This window comes from Cryptotermes secundus, unplaced genomic scaffold (assembly GCF_002891405.2).
Source record: "Cryptotermes secundus unplaced genomic scaffold, Csec_1.0 scaffold548, whole genome shotgun sequence".
NCBI lineage: Eukaryota > Metazoa > Arthropoda > Insecta > Blattodea > Kalotermitidae > Cryptotermes > Cryptotermes secundus.
In genome coordinates, this window is record NW_019732380.1 from 752,727 (window position 1) to 765,812 (window position 13,086).

At 38.1% G+C, this 13,086-nt stretch overlaps 2 protein-coding genes across 5 annotated transcripts in view; one reads left to right on the top strand and one right to left on the bottom strand.

Annotated features, from left to right (window-relative positions):
* LOC111867597 (aprataxin) overlaps positions 1 to 1,512 on the top strand; it is a 7,643-nt gene extending 6,131 nt beyond the window's left edge. Inside the window, exon 4 of one of the 3 annotated variants that reach the window (XM_023857587.2) lies at positions 367 to 1,291. In XM_023857587.2, the coding sequence (XP_023713355.1) occupies positions 367 to 596 (230 nt within the window). In that variant the 3' untranslated portion in view covers positions 597 to 1,291. The other 2 variants (XM_023857585.2, XM_023857588.2) reach the window with 2 other exon arrangements.
* A 9,253-nt stretch (positions 1,513 to 10,765) lies between these two features.
* LOC111867634 (brefeldin A-inhibited guanine nucleotide-exchange protein 1) overlaps positions 10,766 to 13,086 on the bottom strand; it is a 62,769-nt gene continuing 60,448 nt past the window's right edge. For both annotated transcript variants that reach the window (XM_023857646.2, XM_023857648.2), the window contains one exon: positions 10,766 to 11,500. In XM_023857646.2, coding sequence (XP_023713414.1) covers positions 11,345 to 11,500 — 156 coding nt within the window. In that variant the 3' untranslated portion in view covers positions 10,766 to 11,344. The remainder of the gene's footprint in view (positions 11,501 to 13,086) is intronic.

Genomic DNA, 13,086 nt, shown 5'->3' on the forward strand with positions numbered 1-13,086 from the left:
CGGGTTAGTGCCCAGCCTTTAACCTTGCCTTTCTCTCCCCTACACAAAACCAAGCTTGTCCCAGCTCCCTTCCCCTACCCCTCCCACACTACTGCTTTCACTTGTATACTTGCCCTTCCCCCTTCTCCCTCTCTGTTCTCACATAGCTGTGTATATTTCCACACAGTCTGCTTTTACCGGTTCTCACGGTCTCTCCGCTTGCAGATTTCTTATATTTTTTCTTCTACCCTGAAGATGGAGGCGATACGTTCCTCCGAAACATCGGTTAACACCACATATACACGGTGCCAAATCCCAGAAGACTGCTTTCTTCATAGTCACTGCCGTGAAAGCATCAAATCTTACATATATTTATTTCATTCACAGAAAAAGTTGTATGGAAGAAAGTTGTCAAGACTTTCTTACACCCTTCTCACCTGAGTTTGATAATGTATGAAATACATCTAATAATAAAAATTCAGCCGTCAATGCGACACGATCATACACGGACTTCTGTTCTCACTCATGGTCTTGGTAGCAGCTTCCAGTGGCAGAGGTTTCCCTTTCTCGCGGTTCCCGAACTGTTCCTGGCCTCAGCTGCTGCAGCTCTCAACTGACTGTCTGCAGACCCTCTTGTAATGGCAGCTGGTCTTCATTATGTAGCCTTGGCATGGACTGTACAGCAAACATCACTTCCAACAGCTCTTCTGTTGTTGCCTTCCCATGATGTCCACCGAGCCATTACCTAGAAATGGCCGTATTTATGGAGCCATTCCTTAGCAATGCCTGTCCCTGATGGTTTCATAATTTTGGTTTTCAGCAGACATGCCACAATATATTTTATATGTACCACTATTCTGTGCAGTGAATTTCAGATTATTAAAGATACTCAATTTGGACTTAATTTATTAAGGCAGGGGTTCATAAACTTTTTAACACCACAGCCTCCTAAAATAATATATAAATTTATGTGACCCCCATCCGATGACAATGACAGCAGGAGTCTATAGCTTTATAAGCTTGCTACACCTACAATGAGTCCTAACAAATGTCCTTGCCAGTTGCAGCTACCTTTTATGAAAGCATCTGTATTCAATCTGATTTCCTGACTTGCCAAAACTGTGGCAAAAATTAAAATTATCCAACATCTTTTAGTATACACCTTCTTAACAGTAATGTCATCAACGTTCACTGACTAGTTTTTAAGACAAATATGTGTTCATGCACATTACCCCTCCATTTTGAACTAATTTAAGAATATATCAAAAGTATCTCAGAATATGTAATGTCATAATGATTACTACATTTATTTATTTTCAGAATTAATCTCTGAGGTTGAAAAGCAAGGCAAGGTAATACCTATGACAAAAGAAGAAGTCAAGGAGTTTATGGATATGCCTTTAAAATGCCATAAGTGCAGTTTTCTTGCAAAAAACATGCCAACACTGAAGTCTCATATACTGGTACACTTGAAGAAACTTTTGTGAACATGTATCTTACAATGTAAAAGCCAATAAAGAGCCTTTAAACTTATACAGTGTCCCATTATTACACAGAATATATGGAATGGTTCATGTTTGACCAAGACAGTCAATGAATGAATAAATGGAACCATGTGATGCTGTGGTAACACTTGTAGTCAGTTAAAGCTACCAGAAATATGGAAGCTTTTTCTTTTTGGTTGTTTCTTAGCTTCCATTAATCATGTTCTCTGAGGTATTTCTTTAGAGGCTCTAAAAAAGTCTGCACATGCCCATTCAGGTTAGATCTTAACCATTCTCTAATACTCATACTTCATATGGTCAAAAATGTATAAATCTGAAATTTCACATTTAATCTTGGTTAACAGAAACACAGAATGAATATTTGTTTAAAAAAGTTCTGGGAATTACTTGATGTGCAGCATTTTCATTTTAGCACAATTTCTGATGGGATATTTTAAAGTGATGTGCTTACCACACAGTTCAACTGAGATATGCCCTTAAAAGTATCCAGAAAGAAAAATGTCAATTTTATATTCTTTTTATGTTAATTGTGGTAACATGTCAGTCTTGTATTTTGGAGGCACTCTCTTCCTGGCTGTGGCTGTTTGGATATCCAGACATGACACAGTTTTCTCCAGTGCCCCTAGTAAATTCTTGTATATGTTAAATCCATTTGGAATACAACCTTGCTCATCTGAATCTTTAGGTTCATACATCAGTGTGAATATATCGCTGTAGCATGCAGTGTATCTTATAAATGTGAGGTACCACTATTTCAGTTTTAAATTAAACTGCAAGTTGTTGGGTTTATGAAAGGACAGAACGCTTTGGACTATAAATCTGTTCTCTCATTTTGGGTGTTCCTTCCAGATATAATTTGGCATTCTCAAAACAAGAAACCAGTAATATTTAATGAGTTCATGTATGAAATATCAAGAAAAATAATACTGGAATGCAGGCATGTAACGACACACTGCAAATGCTTAATACATGGAATAAGACAATTTTGTACATAAAAGGTTTGGACATTTCAAAGCTACATACAGAAATCAAATATTTTCTTAAATGTTGGATGTCTTCTTATACTGAGGCACTGAAATTTCTCAGAATTAATGGCAAGAAAGTGGTTTAATTTCAGTAGAAGTGGGATTTAAAATGAAGTAATGCTACATATAATTACTACCCATTATCATATTATTTTCTGAAACACACTGACAGTCTTCTTGTGCTGAGGTGTTGAAATTTCTCAGAATTAATGATGTTTTTTGTGCTAGAAGTAGAATTTCAAATGAAGTAATGCCATGTATAATTAGTACATATTATACCACTATTATTAGTGTTACTAGTCATAAAGATAGGAAACAGATGTTATGAAAATGTGGCACAGTTCAGATATTTGGGAACGACGAAAATAGATCAAAATCTGATTAAGGAAGAAATTAAGAGGAGATTGAACTTGGGTAATGCTTGCTTGCCATTCAGTCCAGAACATTTTGGTCTTCTCATCTGATGTCCAAAAACATAAAAATTAGAATATACAAAACTATAATTTTGCCTGTGGTTCTGTATGGGTGTGAAACTTGGTCTCTGACATTAAGAGAGGAACAAAGACTGAGGGTGTTTGATAATATTTGGACCGAAAAGGGATGAAGTGACAGGAGGTTGGAGAAGACTGCATAATGAGGAGCTTCATAACTTTTACTCTTCTCCAATTATAATTAGAATGATTAAGTCAAGGAGGATGAGGGGGGCAGGGCATGTAGCACGAATGGGGGAGAAGAGGAATGCATATAGGATATTGGTGGGAAAGCCAGAAGGAAACAGATTACTGGGAAGACCAAGGCATAGGTGGGTGGACAATATTAAAATGGATCTTAGAGAGACAGGATGGGATGGCGTGAATTGGATTGATCTGGAGGGCTCTTGTGAACACAATAATGAACCTTCAGATTCCATAAAATGCTGGGAAATTCTTGAGTACCTACAGATTTGGCCTCTCCTCAAGAATGGCTCAGCTCCATAAGTAGTTAGTTAGTTAGATAGTTATTGGAGAGGGTGGGTTTCCCCATGCACTGAGACCTGTATTGGTCCATTGTGCTTCCCTCTGATTTCTACCAGTCTCTATATCCTACTGGTACTGGTGCTTACCATCAGTCCTGCCCAGCCAGCGAGACCAGCTCTACTAGCTGAGAGGTATCTATAATGCTTCCCCCATCTACCAGAGGTATTAGAGACTGCTGTTGGGCGGGAAACATCCGTTAATTTGGCTCAGTGACCTCCTTTGGAGATATGAAGTTCTTTTACGTGCCGTAAACCTACGACACGGGACCCACGGCTTAAAGTCCCCCCTGGAGGACTTGTTCCCTGAATTTTTCCGCCCTTAAAAATTCGACGACCTCCGCCAGGTATTTGAACCCACGTACGAGTCATGAGGTGGGAACGTTACCTCTAGACTACAGAGGCCGCTAGCTCCATAAGTAAGTCATATATTAATATAATTAAATCACTAACAATTCTGCTTTAAAATGTGAATAATATAATAATTCTTACCATGTTGACCACTTGGACCAGATAAACTTAAATCAAGAGTATTATATTTAAGCATCCTGTTGCACTTTATACGATACACACTCTGTCCTAAGTGCAACAATTTACTGTAGGTCTTTTCGTCTTGCCTTCTTCTACACTACATGTGTGTAGGTAACAAAGATAATGTATAAACCAGACAGATATCAGCAAAGTAGATTCTGTTAGCAATGACGAAGGGGACAATTAGGAAGACCCGGGTTTTTAAATTTTAAACTAGATGCAGTGTAACAGCTACGTGAGTGTATACACCTGATGATGGCCATTTGCAGCTGAAACATGTAGTGTAGAAGAAGGCAAGACGAAAGACCTACAATAAATTATTGCACTTAGGACGGAGTTTATATCATATATCATTAAATCAAGAGTTTTATAATATTGATTGTTAAAAGTATTTCCGCCAACATTTCACATATAAAAATCACACATTAATTAATATACATATTATCACTTATTAATATATATTAAATATGAATATGTGATTGATACTAAGGGCCCCCATACACACACAGTTTGGCCTGCACAGTTGAAGACTGAAAGGCAAAACTGATGTGTGTGGTGTGGTCGACCGGCCAATTGTTTGGACTGTTGGCCTGTGGGAAACCCGTCAGTCCATCAGTTCTACCTGCAGGACTGTAGCACATGACGTGTGTGACTCAGCATTATAGGCTGGAAGACCGTGATTGTGGCATGAAGCCTGCCAGTTTATCTGCGCGTGTATGGGGAAGGAAAGGGAGGGGTTAAACTGTGAAAGTTTTGCCTGTAAGGTCGATCGGAAGGCCAAACTGTGTGTGTATGGGGAGCCTAAGGATACACTATTTTGTAATTCAGCACTATACTATGGTCTACCCACACTGCACACCCTGTTCATCAATAGCAACAATAAACTGAGAATATATATATACATGGAACAGACAGCCACAGTAAGTGGTAACTGGTGGGAGTGGAAGAAGACACAGAGGCGAGTAGATGCTAGACAGATAGGCATAGAAGAATCAGTATTCATTTTCACCTGACCTGATTGTGCAGAAAAACTAATTATACCTGTAGATAAGGGAACTGCTAAATATAACAGTACTTTATTTTTCTTCCCTACAGAAATATAAAAAAAAATGTAAACATTTCATAAATAACATTTTCCTCTACCTTTATTGATCACAATATCTGTCGCTATTTACAAAGACTGATTTCTTAAATCTACTTCTTTGTCAGCTAATAAGATACATTTGTTAGTAACAGCCAATAAGTCTTGAACAGATTTGTCTTGTAAAAACATTTTTCCTTAATGTACAATACAATAACTTAGATCAGTCCATAAACTTCATACTATGTACAAAACACTATTAATCTGTCGTTTACAAAAACGATAAGCAACACATCTAAATGATGACCATTTACCACCTTGCCACATCTTCATGAAAACAGAAAATGAATAATTTATACAGGAACAATATATACAAAGAGGGTTGCAGTTTCCTTCCTATAAATTCAATTTAAAGTTTACCTTCTGTTCTTCTTAAGATCTACAAGATAAACTAAGAATACAATGAAATTTATAACACATCACAAATACACTAAGGGATTCACTTTTGAGATTATAGAGCACAATGAGAACTGAAACAATGCAATACATCACTATGTTAACTACAGAATCCCACACCAACACAGAACCAGAAATCTCTCTCATGGTCAAGTAACCCTACATCACTTGTTCTCTGCCTTGCCAAAATTCACGTACTCAAGGTTCATAGCACTATAATTGCCTTCCAACAGAATTATTTTATAATTACTAACATTTAATACAGATTCGCAGGAGTACAGATATTTTTGCGACAAACTATGCTATGTGTAACATTTCCCGTTGTAACTACCTAATGAAAATAACTGTTATAAGGAACTGCATTATAACAGTTTTGATTGAGAACTTGTCATGTGAGAAGAAAAGTGCAAATTCATACAACCACCAGATTAGTATGCCACTAGAAAAGTGATGACTGGACAATATATGCCAGCAATAAATTATTTAATTACAAGAAAAAGCCAATTAGGAACAAAGATTAAATACAATACACAAAGAAAGATACAGTTTTCTTTTGTAATAAAGTATATCAATCCATTATGGCCTTACAGTGTTTTTGTATATAATGCACTTGCACAAAAGCCTGAGTGGTGATTGGGTCTACTTCATTAACATTTAACCAATTTATTTCCACTGAGATCTACATTTTCTTGCACATCACTAATCACTCACTGCAATCTTCATCCTATGAAATATGTCAATTAAGTTACTATGAAGAGAGACAATAACATTAATTAGTGTCATGTTTCAAACTCTCATCAAAGCAATGAGGTGAGTGGTCAGCTTCACACCCTGGCTGCTTTACCCCCAGTACCCACTGGATAGGAGATTGGCTGGACCCCAGAGTCAGTCTCTATGACATGGGAAAATTATAATTCTTGACCCTGCTCAGACTCGAACTCTGACCCCTCAGTCATCCAGCCTGTAGCAAGTCATCATACTGCCGCTGCCTTGCTTAGGCAGGCAATTAGTGCTTACCAGCTGGGCTTTTCTCTACATGAACTGCATGTATTTTTTCTTATTGATAAATGTACTAGTTAACTTTCAGCTGTAGTTCTCAGACACCCCACACTGACTCCCAAGGGAACTGCCTGCCCTGCCAACCTGTCCCATCCCACGATACAACACACTGGTGTCCTGTGTACAAATATACAACAAAATAAACGCTGAAATTGCTGCAGCTTACCACAGATTGGTCATGCTGCTATACTGAAACTGCATTTCTCAAACACAAAAGTTCTGAGGTATTACTAATTAAATTGCTTTACATTTCTTCACGTTTTGAGACTATATAGTGTACATTTTTCTATTAACGTAAAAGTTTTCCTGCTGTACTTCAGAAGGTCCCTTTATATATGCAACTGTGATATATACGGTAACCTAATACAGAACTTCATATCATCTCCTTCAGTTATTCAGTATAGAGGGGGTGGGTTTTCCCATGCACCGCGACTAATAGTCTATTGTATGTCCCCCTTTAATTTCTACTGTCTCCATACCCTGCCGATACTGGTGCCTGCTATCTCCTCTTTCTGCCAGCGAGGTCCGGCCCTCTACTGGCACTGGTACCCGATAACTTCCCCATCTACCAGAGGCATTGGAAACTACTTGGGCGGGAAACATTTTGCCTAATTTTGCTCAGAGGTCTCCTAGAGACATGAGGATCTTTTACGTGCTGTAAGTCTATGAGATGGGACCCACAGCTTAAAGTCCCTCCCGAAGGACTTATTCCCTGAATTTCTCCACCCTTAAAAATTCCACGACCTCCACCGGGTTTGAACCCGTGTACCTTGAGTCATGAGGTGGGAACATTACCCCCAGACTACGGAGGCCGCTTATCATTTCCTTATTACAGACATCAAAATAAAAATGGCATCAAAATGAAACTGTGAAGGCAATTCAATAAATGCTAACATATACAGATCTTGATACTTCCAGAGCCATAAGCACAACAAACCACTATGCTTCATAAGACTGAGAAAATCTGCAAGTACAATTAATACAAATGTAAGGCAGATGAATTCAAACACTTAAAATAGTTGCCTAGTACTGCCCTTATCTAGGTAACAAATTACTAACATTGCATTTACACTGACGAGAAACTTAAGGCATGCAGTGGAGTAAATGAGGAAAACCCATGACAAACTGTAGAGCACCTGACCTAAATCCTCTGAAGTGAATCTAGAGAGCTTTAACAAAAAACTCAGCAGTGGGGTACTTTTGTTTTAAGGAAAAAAAACTGTCTTAAAATGACAGCAAATGAATGTCTCAGTAGGATGATATGTTTTGTTAAGTCAGATAAGCATTCATCAATAAAATCACCGTATTGCAATTCATGATTAAATATGCACATTCTAACAAGTAATAACACTATCTCGAAACACTAAACTTACTTGTGTAGATGAAAACACTTGCTTTCGTTTTTTACTTCTTCAAACTTTCAACTGATGAGATCAAAGATTTTTCTTTTTCTGACTATGTCTAGACTGGTTCTGGGGCCCATGCAGCCTCTCATGGAAAGGGTACTTGGGGCAGCTTCTCCAAGAGTAATGTGGTTGTAAATGACTGTTCACCACTTTCTAGTGCTGAGCTTAAGAATGTGTGGAGTTCTGCCTGCACATACATCTTCCTGGCATGATGCTGAAGCACTGGAAGATACTGACCTTTATACATATTTTGTAAAGTGAATATATGAACTTTCTTGTATTGAAAACTGCACATACTGTATACAGATGACTATGCCCCATTTAGTGTCAAGGTGGACAGCAACAAAGTTTTTTATGAAGGTAAATCAGGATGAATAAACATCCTGGAATCATGTGTGATATCTCGATTAGGATGGTGGTAAGATCTAGTGTAAATGAATACTGTCAACAATTAGTGCAGAGCATATAAAGCAATAAAATAACACTGACAAATCTTCCTCTTGCTTTGCATTCAGCACATGCTGCATACTTTCGAGATATTCTTGAAAATGTGCCTGTATCATGATTTTCCATAACATTACCCATATTTTCTTATCACCTCCCGTGTTATCAGTGAAAATAAGTTCATATAGATTCTTTTTCCTTCACAGTTGTAATTAAAATCCCTTTCAACCCAGTAGAAAGAATAGCAAGTATATATGACTAAACTTGAAAAAAGCTGGAACTTTTTCAGACATCTTCTGGTAACGTAATGCACAATCTAAAATATGAGAATAGCAATCATGCTACCAATGTGTCACTGTCACATGCACACAATTTAACCAATGGCCAGCTACATATACTGCCTTGTCATCAAGAATTCATGTATGCATTCTGAATTTATTAACAAATAATTAAAAAAGCCAGAACTTATTGCTGTTTTGAACTTGTGTTTTACAAATTTTAATGTGTATTTCATATTTCTGTAACAGTGAATTTAAAATCTGTATTGTGAATATCAGGGTCATATTTTATTTTATAATTTCCATATGGGCAAAATTCTTAACTTAAAAACATCTGAAATGTGGTGACAAAATATCTAGTTCAAATCCTGACTGAAACTGGCTACTTGAATGAAGGTTTCTCAGTCTTCCTCAGTCCCTTCAGCTGAGCACATACTTTCAAATAAGCCACAATCTTATTTTCAATGACACTGGTCTTGAAATGGTTTTTCTTGCATTCATTCATTACCTTCCCAGTTTATTCTTCAAAATGAGATCTGAGCTATATACAAGGATATGAAACTTGGAGTGCCTATCATAATATACATGTACATATGACAACATGGAAATATAATACAAACTTACATTTTATCTTAAAAAAGACAAAGAAGAAACATGCACTCTCAGACATACTCATGTATGTGTGCTCTATATTTTTTCTTCATAATTCCAAAGTACTTTCTTGCCTAAATAAGCTTTAAGAATAAATTACAGCAGTAAGTTATACGTGAGCAGTACTACTTCCCAAAACTCGTTGAAATTATCTTTCACAGTACATCACAATGTAGGCTCAATGTTGAGGAAGTCATATTATTTTTTTGGATGTTCTTGAAATCAATGTCATGGTTTAACTCTGCTACATTTATCTGCTGCTACTGTACAAGGAAACCTGCAGTGTGTGATGCCGCTGAGAACTAATTACCATGATCCAACCTGATATTCTGAAGCATTAATAAAGGAACATGCAAGTACATGATGACTTCAAAATAAAAACTTTCAATCCCAGAAACTCTTCTCCTGGGTTACTTGCCGGATCAAACATTTTTCACAGCACACAAGCAGTCTGCTGTATTTCATGGCAAAAGTAAACTGGTAAAGCTATCCCTGTAACAGACCATGGAGGCCCATAGGTTTGTGAGATGTCGAGGCTCCCACATTTTTCTGGACAATCGGCTCACAGATGGTGGTAAAGTTGTCAACCTTGCATGCTGGCTGCCCTTTACCCCCCAGGAATATTCCTGGTACTCATTTCTGTTAGAGGCTGAGTTGACCCCAGGGTGATAGTTCGGCTGGAAGGATTAGGCAAATGGGGGGGGGGAACAAAAAAAACCTCACTGGGGCTCAAAACTGCGACCTTCTTGCTTGTAGCATTGTGCCTCAACCAACTAGACTACCACATGTCTGTATTTCATGGTAAAGAAACAATCTCCATATCCACACATTTCCAAGCAATCATAAAATAATTACATGCACCATATAGTGACAGTGGGGGAAAAACAAATTCTGAAAAATAAACATTCTGTTCGGTAGTGGTGTGTCTGAACAATGTGCTGAAAAATGGCCAACCTTGGATAAGGGAGCACAAGGGTTAAAGCATGAAACAAGCACAGAGGTGAAATTTAAAACATGATTCTTCCATTTTGAATCCCATTATTAAATACAAAATATTTGTGTTTTCTAATACTTAAATTTGGGCAATAGGTATTTTAGGTTCCCATATTAAGAATAACAAGGCGTGTGGTAGCGTAGTTGGTCGTGGGTTCAAGTCCTGATGTCATTGGATAATTTTCAATTGACCTAATCCTTCCAGCCATACTATGGCTCTGGGGTTGACTCAGCCCCTAACAGAAATGAGTACCAGGAATATTCTTGGGGGTAACGGGTGGCTGGCACGTAGGGCTGACAACCTTACCGCCATCTGTGAGCCGATTGTCTAGAAAATGTGGGAACCTCAACATCTCACAATCCTATGGGCCTCCACGGTCTGTTACAGGGATACCTTTACTTACTTTTATTAAGAATAACAATTTGTACTAATGTTCAAAACTAACATGCTTGCTACCTGCAATTAACCTAACATTAAAAGTCTTTATATCTGTTTACAGAAATAACTTGAACATGGCTGAATTTTCATGCCTGCATATTCTCAATATTAATGGATCATTACACTCCAAAAACAATAAAGCATAGAATGAGGTAAATTACCACTGGGTGACAAATCTTGCTGGTTTCAGTTCAACTGTAACATTTTTCACTTGAATGAGAATAAAAATAAATTCTGATTGTCATAATATAACATCTCCTGACTCCATAGCCTATGTACAGTTGAAAAAACGAGTAACTAAAAGGCAGCTTGCAAACAGTGTTTAAAGCTATGAGATCAGGCTCACCCTTTCCTCTACTCATCACCATGGCGTGGATTCAGTGAGACTCCATACACAAGGCATGACTTTCCTGAACTGCAGTTTGCTGGGTATCCCAGCTGGTTATAATGGATGGGCGAATACATGTTCGCCCAGTCCCACGGCATCATGGTCCACCCCCTGAACGACTTCCTGGTGTGATGTTGAAAACTGGTCCAATACGCAAGAAAAATCGGCGTAACACAGAACGAAGTTCTGGCTTCAAGTCGAAGCACATGATCTCACAGAGGAGAGGATAGTAATTGGAAGTGTGAGCTGCAAACTGCAAAACAAATTCAATGATCAATTTGAATTGAAGTCTGTTCACAACAGAAGTTTCTATATTGGTTACACCCTCTCTAACCTACTTCACCTTTTCTCTGTGTATATGTATGCACATTTTAACCAAAGTGGATGATAATAACAAGGATATGTTTTATTATATTGTCACATGACAGGGTCTGTGTGTGACTTATAAGACTAGTTTTGGATTTGATGGTTGGGGTTACTGCACCTTATATGTTCACACAGTTCAGGACTACAGGTAATACAGCGCTATCGCTGATATACACACTTTACAGTCTGAAGCCACCTGCTGATGCTGGTTCCTTGCTTGTGAATTTTTCTACCCTGAAGATGGAGGTGATACTTTCTTCCAAAATGTCGGTTCACACAAGATTTAGATGACACCACATCACAGAAGACGGCATTCTTCATACACACTTTACAGTGAACCATTGCACGTTGTTCTCAGTCTTCACTAGCTGTATCCTGGCAATGGATTTATCAGTTTCACTGTAACTTCAAATCATACATGAAGCCATTTAATTCCTTTCTTGCCATTAATCTGCAACTGCCAATTCTGAAGACTCGATTCAATTTCTCTGCTCCCAAGCTCATATCCTGACAGGCTGGTATCTCAAAACTCAACTCTCCACTTCCCACTACTCTTCTATATTCTACTCGGTCAACTGTCAAAGTCAAAGTCACACTGAGACTGACGGTCAGTCAGTAAGTCCTGATGTCGAGCCCAATCTTGGGCTCATGACCAGATATTTATTACTGTTTGACCTTTACGGTCTTGTTTCTGTGGGGGCGCCCTCTCCGATGAGAGGACGGATCTGTCTTTTGTATATGCTGCTGGCCCTTGCCAGCGCAGTCTTTCTTGGGGCAGAGTACCTTGGGACTTGTGACCATATTTTACTGTCTCAGATTTGAGACTTCCCTTTTTGTCACCTCCTATGACTCTCAGGGTCACGGTGGAGGTATTCGATCCCACCTCTACATGAGTTTCAGTCAAGTGACCTTCTTTGTCCCTTTATAAATGCTCAGCATGGACTCCTTGGAAAACGTTGCCTCCACTGTTAAGGAGGTGTGTTTACTGATGTGTTGCCTAGCAATGGATGTCCTACTATTGAGTGTGCTGGTTTCGCAGGAATGTGTTTCATTACCTAGCAATGGGTATAAACATCACAATATGTAAATTACCCATAAAAATATTCCTGCAGAATATGTAAATGTGATTCAGAAGACTGTAGATAACTAGGTTCATACATAAAGCAAGCTAGCATTTTTATCAACAGTTTGAAACTATTATAAGGATGACTGTAATTTAGTTAGAAAAGGAAGTGATCCTACAGCAACCATAAATATGTGGAGAAACCACAGTACAATACTCCTAGCAAAAAGGACATGTTAAATTGTTAAAATCTCTAGCCAATCATGCATTCATGTAACAGAGATTATAGGGACATTTTTATTTTCATTTACTATAGCAAGAAAGAATATGAGTTCATCCAAACCTGTTATGGATGACATCTGTAAAGCACGGACACCTGAAATTGCTTTTCAGTTCCATTTGCATTGAGA